This window comes from Arvicanthis niloticus, chromosome 17, assembly GCF_011762505.2.
Source record: "Arvicanthis niloticus isolate mArvNil1 chromosome 17, mArvNil1.pat.X, whole genome shotgun sequence".
NCBI lineage: Eukaryota > Metazoa > Chordata > Mammalia > Rodentia > Muridae > Arvicanthis > Arvicanthis niloticus.
The window spans coordinates 24,331,164-24,354,652 of record NC_047674.1 but is presented as its reverse complement, the minus strand read 5'-3'; the positions used below and the strand labels follow the sequence as shown (position 1 = coordinate 24,354,652).

Sequence of the window (23,489 nt, the reverse complement as noted above, 5' to 3'; positions counted from 1 at the left end):
CCTGGCTGGCCAGAAACATTTCCAAAGATAAACCTATAAAGGACAGACACACACAGTCTGGGAGATGGGTGTTCAGGGACAGGAGGAGGGCTCCACTAACAGATACAAATGCAAAATATGAATGCAGCCTAGCACTGAGGGGGAGAACTTTGGACAGATTTCAATGTCTAACACAGTGACCCTTTAATACAGTTCCTCGTGTTGTGGTGACCCCAACTATAAAATTATTTCATTGTTACTTCAGAACTGTAATTTTCCTACTGTTGTAATACAAATATCTGATATGTGACCCCCCAGGGTGTGTGTTTAGACCCACAGATTGAGAACTGTTGGTCCAGTAGGTCAGACTGTGAAGAGCCTAGCAGTATAGGAGTCCCAGGAAGGTATGGAAGCCCACCTTCCTCCATGTCTTTCAGTCTTCACACTTTCCAGTTGGCGTTCCATCAGCTTGGGGACTTTATGACTAGACCGCCTTTGTCTACATGAAATCTCATCTAATCCATCTCCAGACACCAGGGCCCTGCAATGCTGCTGCTGTCATCCTCTGATGTTCTGAATCTGAAATGTCACCTGGCTCATGATACTATTTCCAGGCCAGTGGGACCTTTGGAGGTCACATTTGCCCCAGGTTCTTTGCTTCCTATTGCTCAATGTGAGAAGCAACTGCCATGGCCTCTACAGCTCTGGCTGCCATGCCTTCCCCACCACAATGGACTGAAATCCTGTGACACTGTGAACCAAAATAACCCTTTCCTCCTTTTAAGTTGCTTCTCTAAGGAATTTTATTACAGCAATGAGAAAAACAACATATACACCTTAACACTGCCTTTGGAGACTGATGCATGTCATAGTTAACAGTAACTTTCAACCTGACGGACTAGGACTGCCTGTAAGAGTCTCAATACAGTAACTGTCTTTATCAGGTTAATCTGCAGACATGTCTGTGAGATACTACCTTGGCTGTGTTAACTGATGTATGACAGTCCAGCCTACATAGGACAGCACTGTTTCCTTGGCAGGCTGTCATGAGATGTACAGGAAAACTAGCTAAGGATGAACCACTGAGCAAATCAGCAGCATCTTCCATGGTGCCTATTTCCAGGTCCCTGTTCTGACTTCCCTTAGTGAAAGACTGTGACCTGAAGTGTAAGCCAAATAATCCCCCCTTTCCTCCCCAAGGTGCTTTTGGTCAGAGTGTTTTATCACAGCAACAGAATAAAAAAGGACAATGTGTTTATATAATCTTGAAAAAACAGAGGCCATATGAGAAGCCCAAGCCATTTTCACTAACGGAGGATCCCGTACCACTGAATGGCCTCTGGAGAAAACCGTGTGCTTGCCTGGATGTGCAAGCTCTCCCTCTTCACAGGAAACCTCCTAACAAGGGCCAAAGCTTAGGAGGAGAAGAACAAGGGAGGTGAATGCCTTTCTCCCGAGGCAGTGGACCTCCTTGAAACTTACCACAGGTTCCCACCCCAGCATCAATTTTGCTTTTTTGATGTCAGGTTTTCTTTTCTGTGGGTCATCCTGGGCTTCAGAGAGAAACTGAATTTCACTTCCACTACCTGAGTTATGGAAAAAGAAAAAAAAAAAAGGTAAGGCCAAGTGCATCTAAGGCCAGTGTTTTACCATCCACAGATGCAGGGAAAATGATCGTACCTGTAAGCAAGGACCCTATAGTTCTAACAAAGCCACACAGGACAGTCCTCACAAACCCAGAAGTGTGCCTGCATGGCTATTACTAAGCAATCACATGCAGGTGCATTCTGTCTAGACTCCGCCTCCACAGTTAGCTGGCAACAGCCAGGTAGGCCTGACCCACTATAAAAGGGGCTGCTTGCCCCCTCCTCCCTTTCCTGCTTTCTTGTTCCTCTCTTGCCTTCTTGCTCCCTGTCCCCTCGCCCCTTTTCCTCCCCAACCCCCCACCCCCTGCAACGTGCTCATGGCCTACCTCTACTACCCTCTTAACTTCCCTCCCCATGCCCTGAATAAACTCTGTTCTATACTATACCTTCATGTGGCTGGTCCCTCATGGGCAAGGGATGCCTTGGCATGGGCCCACTGAGACATCTCCTTCCCCCATACCTGACTACACATCCATAGAACATATCTCCCCTCTCTCCTTATCTTTCTATAAACACATCAGGTGCCATGGTTGCTTCTGGTCCCACAAAAGCCTTTTAGGAAAGCAACAGGGCTTGTGCCAAGAACAAACCTCCACCTCAGGTAATAGGTACAGATGTGCCTATGAGGAACAGTCCCACAAACACACATGTATAACTGTGGGTTGGAGCCATCTTGGAGGTAGATGTTCCAAATGGGCTACACCTGGCTGTCCAAGATCTGGGAATCCCTCCTCATGGAGATCAGGTGGCTTATGCTGCTCTGTTCTTAATCAACAGCATGTAGATGGTAACTTGGAGCCCATGAAAACCTGGCCATCGATGCTCCAGTCAGAGCAAGCACAGAACCAACTCATGTCATATGAGTTGTCAGCTCTGCTGCTGTATAAAGTATGTGGAGGACAGAAAAGCCTGGCTTAGCACCCAGGGGTGGGGACTAGACCCTAGTGACCACAAAAGAGACCTACTACAGTGACCACCAGGCAGACCTGGGTAAGTCATATAGCACAGTCACACAAACAGAGTCACAAAGCACCAAGATGGAATCCTAAGTCCTTCTTAGTTTGTAGATCAGGGTTTTCTAAACTCTGAAGTGCACCTGGATCACTGCTGCGCACACACACACACACACACACACACACACACACACACACACACCAGCAGCAGCAGCAAGGTAGAAATCCTAAGTCCTCCTTAGTATGCAGGTCAGGGTTTTCTAAACTCTGAAGCACACCTGGATCACTGTGCACACTCTGATCCAAAAAGCTAGAGTTCATACCCACAGTGTCATGCTACCAATGAGTCTGGCCCATGCTTTCCATCTGGACAGTAGAGGTTTCAAAGGCATGGTGAGTGGAGGCACATGGGGAGTGGCGCAAACCTTGCCTCAACAGTGGGAATGAGTAACTGGGAAGCTAGTCTGAATGGGATTACTGAAACCATGCAGTTTATGCTTATGTGGCAGAAGACTTCAGTCTCCACTGTAACAAAACAGCTGTACACAGCTGCTCACCACAGCCCTGAGCCAAGAAGGAGGAGCCCATTCAGCCAAGGAGATAGCAGGGTCAAGTCAGAGCAGCCTGAAGCACACATATCATATAATGATGCAGGCCAGACTGGCATGTCCTGAAATCAAATTTCTGGATTGGAGACCAGGTTTCCCAGCGCCCCAGCAACCCTGAGGATGAGGTCAGGGAGTACTTTCTTGGCACTTGCAACCCTAGTCAGACCCAAGAACATCCTGTTCCTTGATGGGAACACTGTTCCAATGTCACACAGCCTAATCTAGCCTGGCCAGAGCTAATGTCACTCTCTCCATGCTCCTAAACTTGGTCTCAATGGAAGTAGCACTTGTTACACCAATGTCACACCTGAAGGTCTAATCTCTGCCCCACACTCCATCAAGACCTGCAACTAGACCTGGGAGTCAAACCCATCTCATTTCATCCTCCCTTTAATTGCCAACTCAGAACTGGAAATGTTCCTCATTAAACTTACTTCTGATACAATTAATCAGCTTCTACTTTCTAAGGAAGGTGCTACTAACACAGGGTAAACACAGATGAGTTCTTTCCGAGTGGTGTAGCCTACTTACCAACAAGGTTTTTAATTAACTGAGCAAATTCCAGGATTGTGTGTTCTTCTGGATTTCCCTAAAACAGAAATGGATTCTCTTATAAATGTCATGACAATGGCAGTACTTCCCTACTTAGACACACTTGACTTCAGAGACATTTCCTGCATCAACCACCAACTCCCAGACAACCCTGTCTCCAAGTAACTTCACCCCAGCTTCTTGTCTCACTGACACAGTCTGGAATGGTTTCATCCCGGCCAGGTACAAAATATACTACCTTAGACCTTCATCTGTCTGTTCTGAAGAAGGGCCTTTACGATCACTTTTAAAAAGGGCATACTCACTGGTGAGCTTCCAGGACAAGCAACTCTAATCTAATTTTCTTTCACTTTAGTCACTCTGCATATTTGGTTTCACAATACTGGCTCTCCAGGACAACATACTTCCTCTATAAGAACTGTGCCAACACCGTCCACAGTGCAGGACGAATGGTCCCCCAGAGAAAGCTGCATCAGCAATGGATGCTGTCATAGACCAGTGTTCTGGGTGAGCCACAGGGGCAGTCTCCATGAGCTTGATGATGTCACTTATTGGGGTGGGGTGGGGGAAGTTGTTAAAATCTGTTCTGCCTTTTTTCCATCACACTTTCTAACAACTGCTGCCTTCATTTTTTTTTTGCAGTACTGAAGATGGAATGCAGGTCTTTGCCCATGCTAGGCAGTTGCTCCACCATTTCTCTAACCTATTACTCTTACTTCAAGTATACTGCCCTAGGCAGACACAGAAAAGCCTGAGAGCTGTGAATTTTAAATTCCCCCAGCTCCCAATTTCTGAGGCTATCCTGGACCCAGAGATCAAAGTTTCAGGAAGGCCCAGGCTTAATTGTAGACACAAAAAAAGGCAAAGTGGCAGAGCAAAGTGATGGAGGGAGACATGGAGAAGGGCCTTTGGGCGCCTCCTGGCAGACAATTTTGTGATTTAAGGGAAAGCAGATTTCTAAACAGATTACAGTTCCTAAATGTTCTTGTATAAAAGCTTCCTTAAAAGAATAAGGGAACACAATGTATAGAGAATGTACAGGTATAAAAAACTGAGCAGGAACTTTTATCATAAGCCTCATCCACTGTGGGGAGCTGACAGAAGGCGGCTATCATCCTTGCAGCCATCTTGAGCCCTATACCCTGACAAGAGACTTGTTTACAACAGCCTGCAACAGCTGAGCACACTCTGATAACATCTTGTTTTATATACCCAGGATTTTCCCTTGGGTGTGTGAGACTTAAAGGTGTGAGACTTAAAGGTGTGATTTAGAGACAAGACTTAAGGGCATGACTTAAAGGCGTGACTTAGAAGTGAGACATAAAAGGTGAGAGGCAGACAGAAGACAGACACTTAGACACTTGGTGGACCGGAGCAGCTTGGGGCAGTACAAGCCGGAACAACTTAGCCCCCAAGGCTTTTGGCAGTGCGGGTTCCAACATTTGATAGAGCGATCCTTACATGTGTGATCTTTACAGAAAGCCTTTCAGGCAGAGGAAGTTCACTACACTGCTCGTGAATGCCTCACAATGATCTTCTCTCAGTCTCTCAACTCTGCTTTGTTTCACTTGAGTACTTCAGATGCCCTACACAAGCTGGTCATGTGCAAGGAGAGCCTATCACAAAAGACCCTTTGGAAACTGCAAAGCAGAGACAAAACGGTACTCACCAAGTTGACAGGACTGCTAACATTGCTGTTCATCAGTGCTACTAGGCCGTTCACCAGATCACTGGGGAAAAAAAGGAGAGTTAGGTCAGGCACTGTCCGCCAGAGTGCAGAAGTACTGAGGCCATGTACCAACCCTTCCCAGACAAAAACAAAACCCAAATGGAAAACTGAATGTGGAAATAAAACCCTGTAAATTAACATGGTACTTGTAATGCTAGCATGTTCATGGATGGAATGAGTCCTGTCACACTGGGATTTGCTTTTAGTGGGTGTGGTGGGGTGGTGAACACAGTGGGAGGACAGTAATGGGTTAAATCTACCCTTCCTGTGCATTTCTGAAAACAATCAATGACCAACAAAAGTAAGTTAAAGTAGGTATATATCCCCCGAGATGGCATTTGCAGGGTCTCTAATGACACCTCATGGACCCACAGTAGTCGACCAACACAAAAGTTGTGACTGTTTATACAATAAGCTCCACAGAAATGAATGGACTTCAGTATGCAGACTCCATACTGGCAAATCACAGCGACAGCCAAACAAACTGAGCACCGAAATCAATAAAAGCTGCCGCCCCCTCCCCAAGCCTCCAGCAGCCCACCCTTAACACATCCTACGAAGCTGTCAGGGGCATCTGGATGTTTCGGATGAATTGTGATCAGCTGAGCCATGAAGGTGAAGAGAAGTAAGCAAACTTCCGCTTACCAAGGTTTGGTTCTTAGTTTCAGAAGCGTTAAAGTGTAGCTCTGTTAAAGAAAAGTTACTTCGTAAAAATGACACCTCATTGGGAATGTAAGTGCTTGCTCTACGCCCATGTCCAGCAGCTGTGGTTCTGAATGAAGTCCACCTGGAAACCTCTCCCTCTTCCTCCAGCTCTACCACAAGGCGAAGGCCACTATGGGTCATGATTGGCTTCCAAAAGAAAACCCAAGATTGTTTTGTTTTTCTTTTAATTGGAAAAAAGGTTTTGTTTTTTTTTTTTTTTTTTCTTTTTCTTTTTTGGTGTGTCACTTAGTAAGGTTATTTCTGCTTTTAAGTTTTCAACAATGGAAATTTTATATGAATATGCTTTATGTTCTGTTCTCACAGATCAAGTGCAAATGCAAACCACCTTTGACCTTTAGCGATTGTTTTTTTAAAGAGAAACTGGCAAAAAGTCACTTCATCACCATGGCAGTAGTCATTAAATCCACAATGCGTTCTTCTGTGTGTTTGTAAGGAGACATTAAAAGCTGCCATTCAGTAGCGTCCGAAATGGCTCTTATGTGTTACAGGGTAGGGTGATGTGCTGTCGGAGGATGACTGTTTCTTAAGGAGTCATCCTCTTTGGGAGAGGAGGGAGGGCCATGCACCTTGTATGTAATGGGTTGGCAACTTTTAAAGTCAAAATTGTGTAAATCATACTCATTCAGCCTGAAGCTCTTTCAAAGTGTCATTTTGACAAAGTGACTTTTAAGAAATATAATAACATGCCTTTGTTATGTGAATGAGGACACAACCCAGCTATGAAAAATCAGACATGTCATGCCAGATGTCAATGCAGATGACCATGTAGGCCTTGGGTCCCTGTAGTACTGCTGAGGTAACTGTGGCTCTGGGGACAATTAACAAAGGAGAGTAAATACAGATTGGAACACGGTACTCTTCTACTGTGAAGAAAAAAAAAATCAGTTTCTTAAAAGGGTAGGGGATGTGTTAAAAATAGTCAATCTTTGGTCAGTTCTCTACTAAACAGTGTAACATCAAGAAACTGACCCATAACATGGCTACATCCTGGTGATCTCAGATACGAAGACAATGGCAGCATTGCAGAAAAAGGCTCTGCTGAAAAGGTTCACATCTATGAACAGGAAAACTACTTACATCCTCTTTCCAAGGTATCAGGTGAGTATGGGAGGAGACCATGCAGGACACAGCAACTAGGTGTGAGCTGTGGCCATGAGAGGCCTGATGCTCTGTGTTTTATTCTAGCTGGGATGGTACACAGCACAGGCATTGATGAATTCTTAAAGTGTTTTAATCATCTACCTTTTTTCCCCCCACCAAATGCATCAGAAGCTACTTTCTGTATGAGATGTCACTGAAACCAGGAAGAAGACAGGTTTCTAACCAGTGCCCCTTGTATTACATCAAGTCTTAGGATGGCAGAAGATGAGAAAGTCTGGGGCCCTGATTATGTAGTTCAAGGTTGAATCTCTGTACTTGAAGACATTAAGATCTCCTTGGAAGTACATGACTGAGGGGTGGGTGAAGGGGGATGGGATGAAAACACATTGTTACTATTATTATGAAGAGATGGTTCAATACACAGCTACAGAAATGAGCCCCAGTACATTTCTCTGAGTACACAGTCCAAGCTTTACACTCCAAAACAAAAACTGTCCTGAGGGAGGGATGGTCAATTTTCCCCTGTGAAACTCTTAGAATAAACTAAGCTCCTAGGCAACACATGACCAGCTGACTGCAATTTCAGGAAACAAACACTGACTGTAATATGCATTTATCAACAGCTTCTTCTGCATCTCATTTGAGAGTTTACATACTTACAGGGAAAAGTCTACTCTGGTTATTTTAACTTTCGGGAAAAAAATAAAGCAGGATTTCCATGTTTCTAAGCGACTTCTATTAAGCTCCTTATTGAATGAGACATGCTCGCCCAGGCTGAGGCTGGAAGGTACTCAGACCTGCACCCTACAGCTAACATCTTACTCTACAGTACCCTTGGAAGGCATTTTCTGGCCAACAGACACTTGAGGTATTTGCAGTTAAGAGCAAAAGTACATGTATTATAATATAGAACTAGGTTTTACAATGACCAAAGGTGTTGGAAATTTCCATAGAATTTGTAATAGCTCTGTATAGGTAGAAGGTACTTCAATGTGGTAATTGCGTTTAATTACCAACTGTGTTGACCAACAAAACTTTAGGTAGAATTCCAAAGACAACTATAAAAGTCACCAAGTATTAAGAAACATGAGCCTGCCTCAGCTTCAACACACAATCACCATTAAGACACTCTTACCTTACATTCTTAAAGACTCGCCATGATAAAGAGCCATGTTTTCAAAAACTGGTTAGACATCTGAATCTGCAGGCGTGATGAATGACCAATTGGCCTGCAGCATTAATTATTCAAGCTCCCCTCAGTGCTAGATAACTTTTATCTATGCAACACTAGGTGGCAGTAAAAGATTAGCCAGGAATCACAGAAATAGTGAGTAGATGATAGTCAACCTTAACTTCTAAACAGAGACGTAAGAGCTTCCCAATCAAATATTAAAATTAGCTTAATGCATAGGTGAGCTGTGGAAATAACCAGGATGTACAATATGAAATGTACAGTGAACTGTTGCTGCTGCCTTCTACTCAGAACCAAGGATAATGACAAGAGCCTTACCTAACGTACTGGAATGCCCGTGTCTGAGACCCAGATCCATACACCTAGAAGGAAACCAAGAGTTAGACTTGAGAAAAACCACCCTGACACTATTAGTGGGGCTCCTTGGAATTCTTTGGGTCTGACTTCAGAATCAATCCTTGAAGAGGCACTGACATGGACTTATGATATCTTAAGGCTTACACACCCTCTTTGCCTGGTATATCTAAAGTTCATCCCATCAAAGAAGCTTCTCATTGCATCAGACAGAAACTATCACAGAAAACCACAACTGGCCAAAATACAGAGAACTGATCATGGAGTGCTCATCCTCAACATATATCTACAACACAACTCCTCTACTCAAGGCTCAGGGAACAGTAAGGAAAGGGGGTGGGCAGACTTCTGAGAGCCAGAGGCAAGCTGCTGTGAGATGAGTGTGTCTCCAATAGTACCCATAGAACTGCAACAATGTGGCTGCTGAATAAGACCCAATGCCAGCATGCTAACAAGGCTTCAAAGCTAGAAAAAGAACTACAGGTAACCAACAACTACTCAGAGCGGGACAATTAGTCTTCCCCAGGGATGGACCACGTAACTGGTTAGACCATACCAAATGGTCAATCAACCCTGAAATCATATACACATAAACAACACTGGATTCAGCAGGTGTAGTTATATATTTAAATGCTTGTGTGTATAACAATAATAATTAATAATAATTATAATCATTATCAAAGGAAAAACGGCCATAAATTTAAAAGAGAGTAAAGGGGAATGGGAAATACTGGAGGAAGAGGATACAGGAAGGGTTGTGGGAAGGGAATGAAAGGAAATTATATAATTGCATTTTAATTAAATTATTAAGGAAAATGAAAGTATCGTGAGGACATCTTATACTCTGTATGTCAGTACTGATACTTAATATGAGTGTGTACACATGTATCAAATTTTTCTTCAAAAGACTGTGTCCAAGAACTGGCTTCTATCTATGTCTTACTGTTTGTCAGACATGTAAGACCCTGCGAACTGCAATCCTAGACTCTATTTGTACAACAGACACACCTCACAGACAGAATAATGTGAAGAATATTCAGTGGGAGCTCTCCATCATGGATGTTCATTAAAAGTGATAGAATTCTGCCTAGATAGGTTGATAAACTATGGAGCAGACTCGTTCACAGTTGTATGCCTGGCTCTAAGGGAATTCCAACATGTGGCTAAGACCAAGCTAAGATCCTCTAGATGTACAGTTATATTTCCACTGCCCTAAAAATACCAATTCCTGAGTACCCACCACAGCTGGACTTAGTTTATGTGGGGAACAAAGCTTATTACTCTTCAAGCTCCTAGAATGATTCTGAGGTATAGCCAAGGCTCAGAGCTACACAGTACATACCCAAAGAGACCCCCAAGTCCTCAGGCTTACAAACAGATACTTCACTTCTGATCTGCAAGATCTTGGTTCAAGACTGAGAATTCGTCCTTCCATTCTGGGCTCTGGCACAGGGCAGATCCCAGGCAGCAGCTCTGCTCCCAATCTCACAAAACCCAGAGGAAGCAGGCCTCCCAGGAGCTCTAACCTGGGCAGTATCTTATATAAGGAGACAGAAATACCCGCTCCAAACAAGGAGTAACTGGTACCCACTAGGTCACTAAGTCACTCCTGGCCCAAAGCACTGGTTCCTTCCAGCCTGTGCCTGTGCCTGAGCACTGAGCAGATCTTGGGCCCCAGCTCTAATCCTAGTAGTAACACACACCCCACACAATTCTGATACCAAAATAATAGGAAAGACAGGCTCCAGTCAGAGACGGGGCAGGTGGCACAAAGGAGATACAGATGGCGAAAGGCTAGAACAAGAACATAAGCATCAGCAACCCAGGGTACTTGGCATCATTAGAACCGAGTTCTCAAACACAAGAAAGGCCTGAATTCCCCATATCACCAGGAAAGCAAGATTCAGATTTAAAATCACTTCTAATGATGATGATAGAGGACTTTAAGAAAAACATAACACTCTCAAAGAATTTGAGGAGAACACAGGTAAACAGGTAGAAGCCCTTAAAGTGGAAGCACAAAAATCCCTTAAGAGAATTACAAGAAAACACAACCAAACAAGTGAAAGAATTGAACAAAACCATCCAGGACATAAAAATGGAAGTAGAAACAATAAAGAAATCAGAAAGGGAGAATACCCTGGAGATAGAAAACCTAGGAAAGAAATCAGGAGTCATAGACACAAGCATCACCAACAGAATATAACAGATAGAAGAGAGAATCTCAGATGTAGAAGATACCATAGAAAATATTGACACAACTGTCAAAGAAAATGCAAAATGCAAAAGGTTCTTAACACAAAACATCCAGGAAATCCAGGACACAATGAGAAGGCCAAACCTAAGGATAATAGGTATAGATGAGAGTGAAGATTCCCAACTTAAAGGACCAATAAATATCTTCAACAAAATTATAGAAGAAAACTTCCCTAATCTAAAGAACAAGATGCCCATAAACATACAAGAAGACTATAGAACACCAAATAGACTAGACAAGAAAAGAAATATTTCCCGTCACATAATAATCAAAACACCAAATGAACAAAACAAAGAAAGAATATTAAATGCAGTAAGGGAAAAAGGCCAAGTAACATATAAAGGCAGACCTATTAGAATTACACCAGGCTTCTCATCAGATACTATAAAAGCTAGAAGATGCTGGACAGATGTCATACAGACCTGAGAGAACACAAATGCCAGCCCAGGCAAAACTCTCAATTACCATAGATGGGGAAACCAAGATATTCCATGACAAAACCAAATGTATACAATATCTTTCTACAAACCCAGCATTAAAAAGGATGATAGCGGGAAAGCTCCAATATAAGGAGGGAAATTATACCCTAGAAAGAGCAAGAAAGTAATCCTCTTCCAACAAATCCAAAAGAAGATAGCCACATAAAGATAACTCCACCTCTAATAACATAACAGGAGACAACAATCACTGCCCCTTAATATCTCTTAACAACAATGGACTCAATTCCCCAATTGAAAAACATAAGCTAACGGACTGGATATGTAAACAGGACCCAGCATTTTGCTGCATACAGGAAACCCACCTCAGTGACAAAGACAGGCTCTACCTTAGAGTAAAAAGCTGGAAAACAATTCTTCAAAGAAATGGTCTTCCACTCTAAAATCTCCAGCCTGAGAACACAAAGGGAGGGACTCATGGCTCTACCTGTATAGGTAGTTGAGGGTGGCCTTGCCTGGCATCAGTGGAAGTGGAGGGCCTTGGTACCTGAAAGTTTGGATTCCCTAGTGTTGGGGAATTCAAGAGCAGGGAGGTGGGAACGGGAGGATGATGGGAGCACACCCTCATAGTAATAGGAGAAGTGGGGATGGGGTAAGGGGTTTTGAGGGGGAATAGGAGGAGATACATTGAAAGGTAAATAAATAAAATATCCAATTTAAAAAAATAGATAATGGGTCTGGCAATTGTAGTTGAGCAGTCGAGACTTTTTGTCAACAATTTATTACGGGGATTTCATATAATCCTCAAGGACAAGATATTGTGGGAGAGGCCCATGGAACTTTAAAAAGATTGGTGAGACATACTATTACTGAGACAAAGAATGATGCCAACCTGTGAGCTTGCTGAGTGCCCTGACAAGGGTGACTGGGGAGCTGTTTTGGACATATATATGTTCCTGACCCATCTTTGCTTGACTATATCCCAGATGGGACAAGCTGCCTTTCCTCAAGTTTTTAGATCTTGTAAGATAGGGAATCGAAAAGAGAAACTATGTCTCTTGTATTCTTCTTAAAGAAGCAAGAGGGTAGCAGGCTTGATTATTGCTGGTATAACAGCTTTAGTTCCATTAATTGCTAGCACCACTGCTTCTGCAATAGAATTGACACAAGGAGTTAAGACAACTATTTTTGTTAACCATCTAGCAAAAAATGTTACTAATGTATTGATTGAGTATACAAAAGGATTTATATAGGTATCTGGAATTGTTATAGAGAACAATGATGCTCTATAACCCATTCAAATTATCTGAAGGAAGTTCAGGGTTCAAGAGTTAGGAGCAATCCCAAGTGTCATGACAAATATTATTGGAGTAGTGTTACTTTTGAAATTCACAATGATTATCATTATAAGTAGAAAAAAGTTTAAAGGTACCTGTAGGATATTTGGCATAATCCTAACACCTCTCTGGGTGTGTTAACTTTGCATAGTAAGATTATGAATTTAAAGAATGCTGCTCTGTTGACCATTGGTACTGCAGATAATGCCAATAAAATTATCCATGGCCTGAGCTCAGTATTTCCATTTTGGACAAAACTCAGGAATGTCATATATAGCTTGATCATGCTAGCCCTTCTTGTCCTGGGAATAATTTTGTTCCTGCCCGTCATGTTAAAGCTTATCTTTAACAACATCAACATGTTGGCAGCCTAAGTACATGGCTTAAACCTGAAAATGGACCCCCAGACAAAGCTATTAAATTAACAGGCTGGCAAACCAAGGATGGGTAAGATTCTGCACAGAGCCTTACCAACCTAAGACAGAACTGCATTGCCTTTGATAATGCTTATTCCAGGACGGGTAAGGAAGGCATTCTTGTCATAATGACCTAAGTCAGGCTGAGTCTTGTTAACAAAATAAAAAGGGGGAGAGCCTTTGGGGCTGCTTGGCAAGAAGCTGACATGGGCCAAAGACAAGGAAAGGAGCCACTTGGCAGGAATATGACATTGGCCAAGGACAAGGAAGTAGGCTTCAGGCAGGAATCTGACATTAGACTAGAACAAAGAAGTAATTTCAGGTAGGAGTCTAAATTGTAGACTACAACAAAGAAGTAATCTCAGGCAGGAATCTAAATATTAGGCCAGAACAAAGAAGTAATTTCAGACAGGATTTTAAATTTTAGGCTAGAACAAGGAAGCAGGCTTCAGACATGAAAATGACCTTGGGCTAGGATAGGGAAGTAGGCTCAGATACTTTGGTCATCCTGATAAGCCCTTAGAAACAGTGATCACGGGAGTGTTCAAGTAACTGGGTTTAATGCCTTGCTTTTTCTTTGACTATCTATGTTTATTGTATTGCTTTTTCCTCGACTATTTGCATCTATTGTATTGCTAGACCCTCAACCTAGAACTGACCTTATTACATGCATGTTATCAAAATGATATAAAAGCATAAAGGAAGAGGGGATATAGGATAGAGGGTTCTAGGAAGGAAAAAATGGGGAAAAGGAATGACATCTATACTATAAATAAATAAAATATTCAAATAAAAAAAGGGAAAAAAAAGACTGAGAATTCACCTTTCTGAAACCTCTGATGTGATGTTGATGGTTCTGGGTTAACCACTGAGCTAGAAGATATGAATGCTTACAAAAATTCCATAATGACAGAAATGTGGCTACACCAACCGCTGTGTCCATGTTTGTCTTAATTTTTATATATTGAATAAAGACTATGAGAAATTTCTGTTCCAAACATTTTAGGGCTTTAGGGGTACTGTAGGATGAGGTGGTGGCTATGGGAATATAGGATATACAGATCTGGGTGGTCCTCAGTTCTGTCTCAGTTAAAACAACTATGGATCTTTATTCTGATTAGGTGAGGGGCCTGGAGAAGTCCCTTAGAAAAACAAAAGTGAAACAAAAACAAAAAAAAACATCAAAAGTTCTAACAGCCAGTGCACATTTTTCCAAAAAGTAAGAAGCAGAGCCCAGACTGCTATACTGTAGTGATGCAATTAAAAATCCTGCTTGCTCTGTCTCAACACTGACTACACAAGCAACACTGACCACAGAGATCTATGTTTTTAGGATAACTTGAGGTTAGAAGGCCCATGAGAAAAGGATGAACAGGACTACATATGGAGATGTCTGCTGATAAGATACAGAAACTGTAGGAGCAAATCTCAGCAAAGGAATAAAGAGGACAGAGCCTTGAAAAGCACTTACTGCCTTGTTGATGAGAGTGAATGTGCCCTCTTAGCTCACAGACCTACCTGCCTGCCTGCCTGCCTGCCTGCCTGCCTGCCTGCCTGCCTGCCTGCCTGCCTGCCTGCCTGCCTGCCTGCCTGCCTCAAGGGCAGAAGCTACTCCTTGTCTACAGGACAGGCAGAACAGGTGTTCAGCTATACTCATGAGTCTGTACAACATTGCATTCTGGTGTCTATGTGGTTCCTCTGGCTCCATTTTACAAGATGAGGGAGATTTAAGGAGATTCTGGAGACTCAAATTTATTTTCAGGGGCTTAAGTGCTGTCTATGTTCAGGTCACAGCAATATGGTGACCTAGGAGTTAACAAGATGTTCATTCAGGGAGTAGGGGGCAGCAAAAATGCCAAAGGGAGCTGTCTGAATGCACAGCACTGTCCTCTACAGTGTACATTAAGTACTTAAGCTATAACAACCTCTGCTAAACCAAGTCAGTTTCTTGTTCAGTTGAGTATTTCTCACAGAAGTCAACAAAAAGCCCTGCTTAGTGGATTCGATCCTCATAGCTGCCTCGGTTTCTCATCTCTTTCCAACCCCTCAAAGCTGTGGGGCCATTTGGCCTTTTTCAGCAAGAATCCTGTTAGGTCAGTTCCATCAGGACCCTCTTCCCCAGATGTTTCTTCCTCTTTGTCTTTTCTATCCACTGACTTCCACTCTACTCCTTGGCTGTGAGTTTCCACTTGCCCTCTATGCTCAAAGTTGTGCTTGGTTTCCAGCACACGTCTCCCCACTCCACCCTGCTGACTTCTAGACAGAATCACCTGACAAGGCAAAGAAAGGATATTTCAACCCAAGAGAAAAGCACAATATGTTCATCAGGTCCTTGATGGCCAACAGAATTCTTTGAAACAAACCAACAAATAAAACCCCCAAAATACACTAAATGCCTCCACGGGCCTTCTGCCTGGGTGGCTAAGAAAGAGGGAAGTCTGGCAGTCTTTGGATTAATGCCAGTGATCTCGCCCCACATTTCTGGGACAGTCATGCTGGGCCTGAAGATAACACATGAGACATGACCTGTGCCAACAATATGTGAATGTTTGAGACTGCCAGTGGACTTGCTTCTGTCCTTAATATGGGGCCCTTGAGGCCATCAAAAAGGCAATAAATCAAAAAGCTTTTTCTTCAAAGGCTGTTAACAGTTTTCAAACAAGGTAGTCTGACCCTGGGTAAGTCACTGTGCATGGTGGCTAAAAAGCCATCAGGAATATCTCCCTTCTCAATAGACATCATCTGAACCCCAAATATAGTTATCCCTTAGTTTCCATGAGGATTGGTTCCAAAACACTCCACAGATACCAAATTTCAGGATGGCAAAGTCCCTTGTGTGAAATAGCTTTAAATCTGCATATAAATCATGAACATTCTCCATATACAAAAACAACATCTGTCCATGTTACCACAGGCACCATATTCTCCAACACTTTTTACTTTGAGCTGGCCGAATCTGCATCAGAGAAATCTGTGGCTAGAATCAGATGCAGTAAGAAAGGCTATGTAAGACAGGTTCACCTAGCAGTTACAACTAAAACTCCTGGCTTCTGTGGCTAACCCCCAAGTCACTTTTCACTTACTGCAACGAAAACCAGCCACCACATTACCTAATCATATGTGCTTGGGGCCAGAAACACAGCTATGAGTCGAAGGAACAAAGGTCCTGGTTTCCAGAGTTAATGCTGTGCTGGGGACCTAAATATTAAGTACTGCACTGGTACCAAGCACAATGAAAACAAAACTACATAGTTAGTGGAATCCAATGGTGCCTTCATGTAGAGAGTGGTCCAGTTAGTACTGTTTACAGAGAATGGGGGAAAATGCCCAGGAAACACTCCCAGAACAGGCAAGACAGAAGCTGAAGGAGTCAGTCTAAGAGTAGGGAGTGGAGAGGCAAAAGTCTGTGGCGTATGCTGTCCCTGAGATGAGGGATCTTTGGGTTTCTCCTCTTCAGAAGGCTGGCTTTAGGACAGGCAGAAAGAACATGACAAAAGAACAAGAATGGGACTACTTCAAAAATAGGACACTATGGTGGGAGGGTGGGTCCAGAGCCAGGCCACCAGGAAGAGCTGGTGGAGTCCATAAATGATATGGAAAGGGAGGCCAGGTATGACCATAGAGCCTCCATCAAGGAGCAGCAAGGTGCCACTTAGGAGGAAAGCAAGCTTGGGCCATTAGGAATCCATAGGAGAGGTTTAAGCAGGCTAGCTGGCACAGGTAAGAGTCCCGGAGCCTAAGGTGAATGAAACAGGACCCAAGGTTCACTGTAAGGCTATTTCTGCGCTGTGTTCTACCCACATACTTCTCTTCCTTTCATGAAGGTAGCAGAGATACATATGGAAATGATATGTCAACTCGAGAAACATCAAGTCCCTAAAGCAAGTCACCCTTTGTTTACTGGTGTGAAGAAAGGTTACAGGCAGCCTCTTGGCAGTACTCACTGTCAGTGGCTCCCCTTGTAGTGCTTGTAAGATGAAGTTGCTGACCACCCGCCCATCGTTCATGTGCATTCGTGGCCCAAAGGTGTTGAAGATCCTTGCCACCCGTACTTCCACACCTTCCTGGAACAGAAAGAAGGAATACGATGTATGCTTCTCTGCAGTGTGCAGCCATCTACTACATTTCTAGTGCCTTGCAAGGATGGAGAACAGGCTGCTTTCCGCTTTCAAAAGACAAGACTTCTATTCTGATTCTGTAATGTGCTCATCATAAAGCAACTAGGTGATGTGGAGCGACATCAAAGCCAAAGCTGCCTCAGATTTCACGACGGAGGGGCCAGTAGTGTGGGCATTCTTGTGGGGGAAGCTATGAGACAGCTGTGTGAGGGTAAACTTTACACAAATTGTCTCAGGTACCTATTTTCCCACGTGTGGTCATGCCCTAAAATTGATTAGAGAATCTTTTACCTGTGACACTGGTGACAGAAAACAGACACGTGCTTATTATGCACTTCAAGTGACAGCCAGCATGCTGTCTGGTTAAGGTGGAAAGGGCAATGAATTAAACAGTACAGGCTTGTCTGTGGTTCCAGGAATTCACCAGAGATCTCAGCACCCATCTCCTGGGGATGGCAGGGGATAATGTACTAAAGAGGAGAGGACAGGGAAGAGCAGAGATGTGGCTCTCAGTAGAAGATAACTCAAAGGTTTCCACTTGCATTTAATTGATGAGACGAGTAAAGAATCAGAAGAGCATGAATATGTCTTTATTCTCTGAAGAGACTGGAAAACATCAGCAATTCTACAATACTCAAACACGCATGCCCAGCAAAGGAAAGCTCAAATCAGATGCTTTTACCCTCTTGTTCTCCTCTTTCTCAGGAACAACATTCCAAAGCATGGCCTTATTATACACTGACTTCTGTAACCATTTACTGCCCAACATATAAATGGGCAAGCTTGTTGATTCCTCCATTGGGACCTGAAACCATTAAGCAAGCTAACTGGAATGAACTAAAAATTAAGAGGGTGCATGAACTCCTGAGGTAGCTGTAGCCACTGCTCCTACCTCTGTCCACAGCAGTCTCATGGCTTCCCAATGAACACCCTTGAGTCCAGACAGCACAGCAAGATTAGCTACATGGAGAGACATACACCTGAATCTCCTTTCAGCTGAGATCTGTTCTCTTCTTAGACACTGGCATCTTCTGGAATAAGTATGACCAGCTCTTTCTTCACAGTGTCAGCAAACCTTTGCCCTGACACAAAGGCAACACTGGTCCATTGTGTACAGTTCATCTGACACTCATCCTCTACCCTCACAGCAGGATAATAAAGGTAGAGCCAACAGGCATCAGCAAGCTATTTATGGTGGCAGCTGGACTGCTTCCCTAACCAAGCTTGGAAAAAGGGACAGGAGGAAAATTGGGACAGTGCCCACTAGGGCAGTATCCTATTGAAAGCAGAGCCAATTTCTGAAGGATCTAAGCACATTTGTATGCCTCAGATCATGTGACATCAATCTGCATGGCCAAGCCCTGCCACCTACTACACTGCTGAGTTTCCATCATGCTGTGGTGCTGACTCAGCATGCAAAAGGCCAAACATTCACAGAACTAATTAGTGATTCATTCTTAGCCACAGCTTCAAGTCACTGTGTGCTCTGTCCTTCACGGGAACCTTGAGTCATTCACCCAAGACTCAGAGCACTGAAAACAAGAACGTCTCAGGAACTGAGTTAGGTCAGCATAAAACCAATGGAAAGTTAAGAGGAGAGAGATTAGTGTGAACCCCCATGCAGAGAGTGCGAGTTCATGGGCATAGTGGGAACACTCCAGGTTCATCCCAGCAGTCTCCAGTTACACTTGAGTTTCTAAGACCTATGATTCTGATGTTTGAAGTGGGGATAACTGTCCATTCTGCTATGTCACAAGAATTACAAAACAGGGATGCCACTTTGAAAATTGACCATGTCATAGTTCTGAGCCCAAGACAAATAAATAGGTGTCTTTTGGTATTCAGTACCCCTTGGATAGAAAATCTGAGGATGCTCACATCCAGAAGAGGAGGATTTGCATATAACCGTCACAATCATGCATGTCATCTCTGGATGATTTCAGTTCCTACTACAATGTAAGTGCCCTGCACAAAGCTTTGTACTGTATAGCTCAAGGGAAGAGTACTTAAGAATTTAGCTGAGCTTTTACTTCATAACTGATACTCAGCCCTCAGTGAAGGACCTTTGTCTCTGTCTCCTGATCATGCTAACTTACCTTGAATTGGTTACCACCAACCCAGCTACAAACGCTGAGATCTACAATGGTGACCTACTGACATGGTAAGTTAGTACAATAGTGATACAAATATTGTGGGAGCAACCAACACTGGATTTAAAACCCCATTCAGAGAAGAAACCCATGGCTGACAATGCTCAGGTGGCCAAGAACCTGAGATTGGATCGGACAGGGGTCTAGAGGGAAAGCAACCGCTATTGTTCTGTTACAGGAACATCGCAATGAAATGGCTCCTAATGACATACAACCCTTCCTCAGCCCTCATCAGTGAAGTTGCTTCTTGCAGTAGACGGTAATTAACAGAGAGACTCTCAACTGGATAGTGTGCAGAGACTGAGAGACCTTGAAACATGAAGTCCTAAACCGGACTTCATCTAATCCCTCCCCTCAGGGATCAGGGAGCTATGTGGAAGAATAGGTGGAAATACTGTAACAACTAGAGTAAGTTCAGACACAACAGGACTGACCTGCACATGAACTCACAGAGACTGGCAGCATTCACAGGGCCCCAGCACTGAGACGGCAAAGGAGCTATGAGCTCCCACCCCTAACCAAAAAGCTATCATCAACAGACATATACTTGAAAGGGAAAAGTTACTTTTCTTCAATGGAGCCTCACTGGCTATATAAGCCACACTTAATGGCAGGCCCCATGCCCAGCAGTAGACATTCAACACAAAATGACTTGGTGGTTATTTTTGTAGACTTTTGTTTCATATTGCTTTGTCTAGGCATTGGGGGGGGGGGGTTTACTGGTCCTTTGCTTGTGCATTATGGTTTCCAATTTTGTGGTTTTGTTCGTGTGTGTGTGTGTGTATGAGTATGTGGATATGTATGTGGATATGTATGTGTGGATATGTATATGTGAGAGTATATACGTATATGCATATGTGTGTATTTCTTTTTTTAAAACCTGGTTGTTTTGTTTTGCTTTATTTTATTTTCTAATGAGAAAAAGAAGGCATGGAACTGAATAAATAGGGGGGACCTGGGAAGAGTTTGAGGAGCAGAAACTAGGATCAGAATATATTGTTTAAAAAATGATTTTCAATCTAAAAAAACAGTGATTATGTACAAGTTTCTCAATATCTGTTCCCCACCAGAACGACAGGGCTACATGGTGGAATCCCACAGCACTCTGGGGAAGATTAATCACAGGCTTGAGGAAGAGCAACTGGTTGGGACTAGCGTACCACCCACAAGGGTAAGGTGGCATCAGATATCCCACTGCTTTTTTATAATGGTCAAGTCCTGAGGTACAGAGTAACATGGGCTCTCCATCAAGACTGCGCCTACATGTAAGCTATGCCTTGAAGAATGTTCTACTAAGTCACAGATGCTGTAGTTTGATCACTGTTCAATGATGGGAAGTCCTCAAAGGACAGAAGAGCACTACACAGATTGAGGAGCGGGTCTATGCAGCAAAGTGTCACCCTCCATTACACAAAGACCTGTCCTGCAGGAGAAGCCTAGGTTATACTGACCTGAAAGCTATATATGGTGCTCCCAGGAATGGTAGCCCCACTCTGCCACACTTCCAAGTCTTCTTGTACCTTGAAAATGTGTGTATCAATGGGGACAGGAAGTTGAATCATCTCATTCTCTGTTGCTTCTCACACACCTCAGGTCTTGCCTTGTGGAGTGCAATTCACTAGGCTGAGTGATGCTCACATTCCTTCTGGAGGGTGGCAGAAAGCCACATAAGGCTGGGTGACAGCAGATGTGCCTGTAGTTCCCTGACAATCCTCTTCAACACATCTACTGTAGTGAAGAGGGTCCACTAGCCATGGTTTCAGTCCCCTACAGTCAGCAAAAAGTACAAGTGTAGTACTGGGAACTATTACGAAGCAGCATACGCCTGTGAGTTTGACCACAGCATATTGCTACAACCGGGCTGTTTTGTAACTGCAAATGATCTCTTACTATGGCTAACTTATAAATTAAATTTTAACATAGTTATACATGTTCAGAAAAGGCATAACATATATAGATTCCTGCACTTTCAGTTAGACATCCCTTGGGGTGTTGAAGTATATATCTCCCTCAAAAATAACAGCGACTACTGCATTAAAAGGTAGACTTCTTACAGTTGCTATGTGACAGAATATGCCGACACCACTGCAAGACTAGTAGGGAGTGAATACCAGACTGCAGATGCCTGTGTGGGGTAGCAGGATGTGGGCAGCAGACACCCTGGGAACAAGGCCAGGGCCAGGAAACACATCAAGCCCTGTAGTGTCATATACATAGCAACTATTTTTTTAAGTATGCTAATGCCAAAAATAAGTATGTCCTCAAGGCTACTGCCCCAGGTGACTTCTGAGTTCTCTTTCTGCTCTGTTGATCTGTGGGTTTGTGAATGGTAGCCTGTTATGCAGACTCAGTTCAGAAAGTGGGTGGGCCATGACTTCAGAAGTACATTCACAGGGGGCTTGGAGTGCAAATGTACTCTCAGCCCTGACCACAGCCCCAGGGCAAGCTCCCACATTATAAACTCCCCATGCCCACAGGCACACAGAAGCAGCAACCTACTTCCTCACTGACAGATTCAAACTATTCATGAAGGATGCTCTGTTCTGCCCTTTGATCTCCAAAAAAGATGTGCAATGAAATAAAATTTGTATTGAATATATTTGGGTATTTCACTAATTATGAGAATCTTGAAAGAAAATCATTAAAAGGCAACATTGTATTTAATAAAAAAGGCAATTCAGACTTCTATTTATCTTGTTTACATTATTGTTCCTTTCATTAGATTTATTTACACAACATGTACAGCCTGAAAAAAAAGATAATCATTAACAAAAAGGGTACATTCTTGTATGTAAAAAGCTATAGTTATCAAAATAGCTAAATCAATAATCTGCTACTATAAACCTGACTCAGGACCTGCTGAAAGCATAAATCCGAACAATGAAAATACTTCTCTCTAAAACTGCTAGAAAAGGCTTTATATTTAGAACTCAAAATTGATGCTACCACGTAGTGTACTAAGCTCTGGCTAAAGAACAAGTGACACCTAGAGTAACACTGCTGTTCTGGGCATTATCAATGACTGTGCTTACTGCCCAAGACTTGATGCTCTTGGATTCAGAGCTGTGCCTCCTCACTGGATACTTCCTTACTGTGGTGGTTTGATTATGGCTTGGTCCAGGGAGTGGCACAATAGGAGGTGTGGCCTCGTTAGAGGAATTATCTCACTGTGGGGTTGGGCAGTGAGACCCTCCTCCTAACCACGTAGGAGGTAGTCTTCTCCTAGTAGCATTCAGATGGAGATGTAGAACTCTCAGCTTCTCCTGCACCATGCCTGCCTGAACTCTTCAATGCTCCTGCCTGGATGGATGATAACAGACTGAACCTCTGAATATGTAAGCCAGCTCCAGTTAGATGTTGTCCTTGTAAGAGTGCCTCAGTCATGGTGTCTGTTCACAGCAGTAAAACCCTAACTAAGACACTTATCCACAGCAGCCTGTCAAGACAGCAGGACAGAGCATGTTATATAAGTAGTTCAAGCTCCACTTAGGAGCTAGGGACCTGGGAACAAGTTTGGAATCCACTCTCTTATCTCAACAACAGGCAGCCAATACTTACCTCAAGAATGCTAGGTGGAATGAGGGAAGACTAAATAGACCTACCCTCAACAAAGCTAAAGCATGTTGCTGTCACTCTAGCCCCAGCTCCTGATCCTTTGGGCACTTACTCTAAGTATGCAACGTAACCCTCATGTACTATGTCATCTCTAGCCAGTAGCATATCCTGACAGGCAGGACACCATGGTGGCCAGCAAGGCAGGGGGCTTGGTAATCAGGTCCTGTGGGTTACCTTCTCTAAAGAGGTTACCTTGCATGCTTAGAGTAAGTGCCCAAAGGCTCAGGAGCTGGAACTAGAGTGACAGCAACACACCCCTGTGTGGGAGCCTATTTACAACAGGGAGAATAGGTACAAAACGCTGGACGCTCACACCATG

The 23,489-nt window shown here is 43.4% G+C and overlaps 1 protein-coding gene across 2 annotated transcripts in view; it reads right to left on the bottom strand.

Annotated features, from left to right (window-relative positions):
- Nucleotides 1-23,489, bottom strand: part of Uxs1 (UDP-glucuronate decarboxylase 1) — a 70,524-nt gene that overhangs the window by 3,024 nt on the left and 44,011 nt on the right. For both annotated transcript variants that reach the window (XM_034521822.2, XM_034521821.2), the window contains exons 10-14: nt 17,232-17,351; nt 8,805-8,848; nt 5,408-5,468; nt 3,718-3,775; nt 1,462-1,565 (exon numbers count right to left, since the gene is read on the bottom strand). In XM_034521822.2, coding sequence (XP_034377713.1) covers nt 1,462-1,565; nt 3,718-3,775; nt 5,408-5,468; nt 8,805-8,848; nt 17,232-17,351 — 387 coding nt within the window. The remainder of the gene's footprint in view (nt 1-1,461; nt 1,566-3,717; nt 3,776-5,407; nt 5,469-8,804; nt 8,849-17,231; nt 17,352-23,489) is intronic.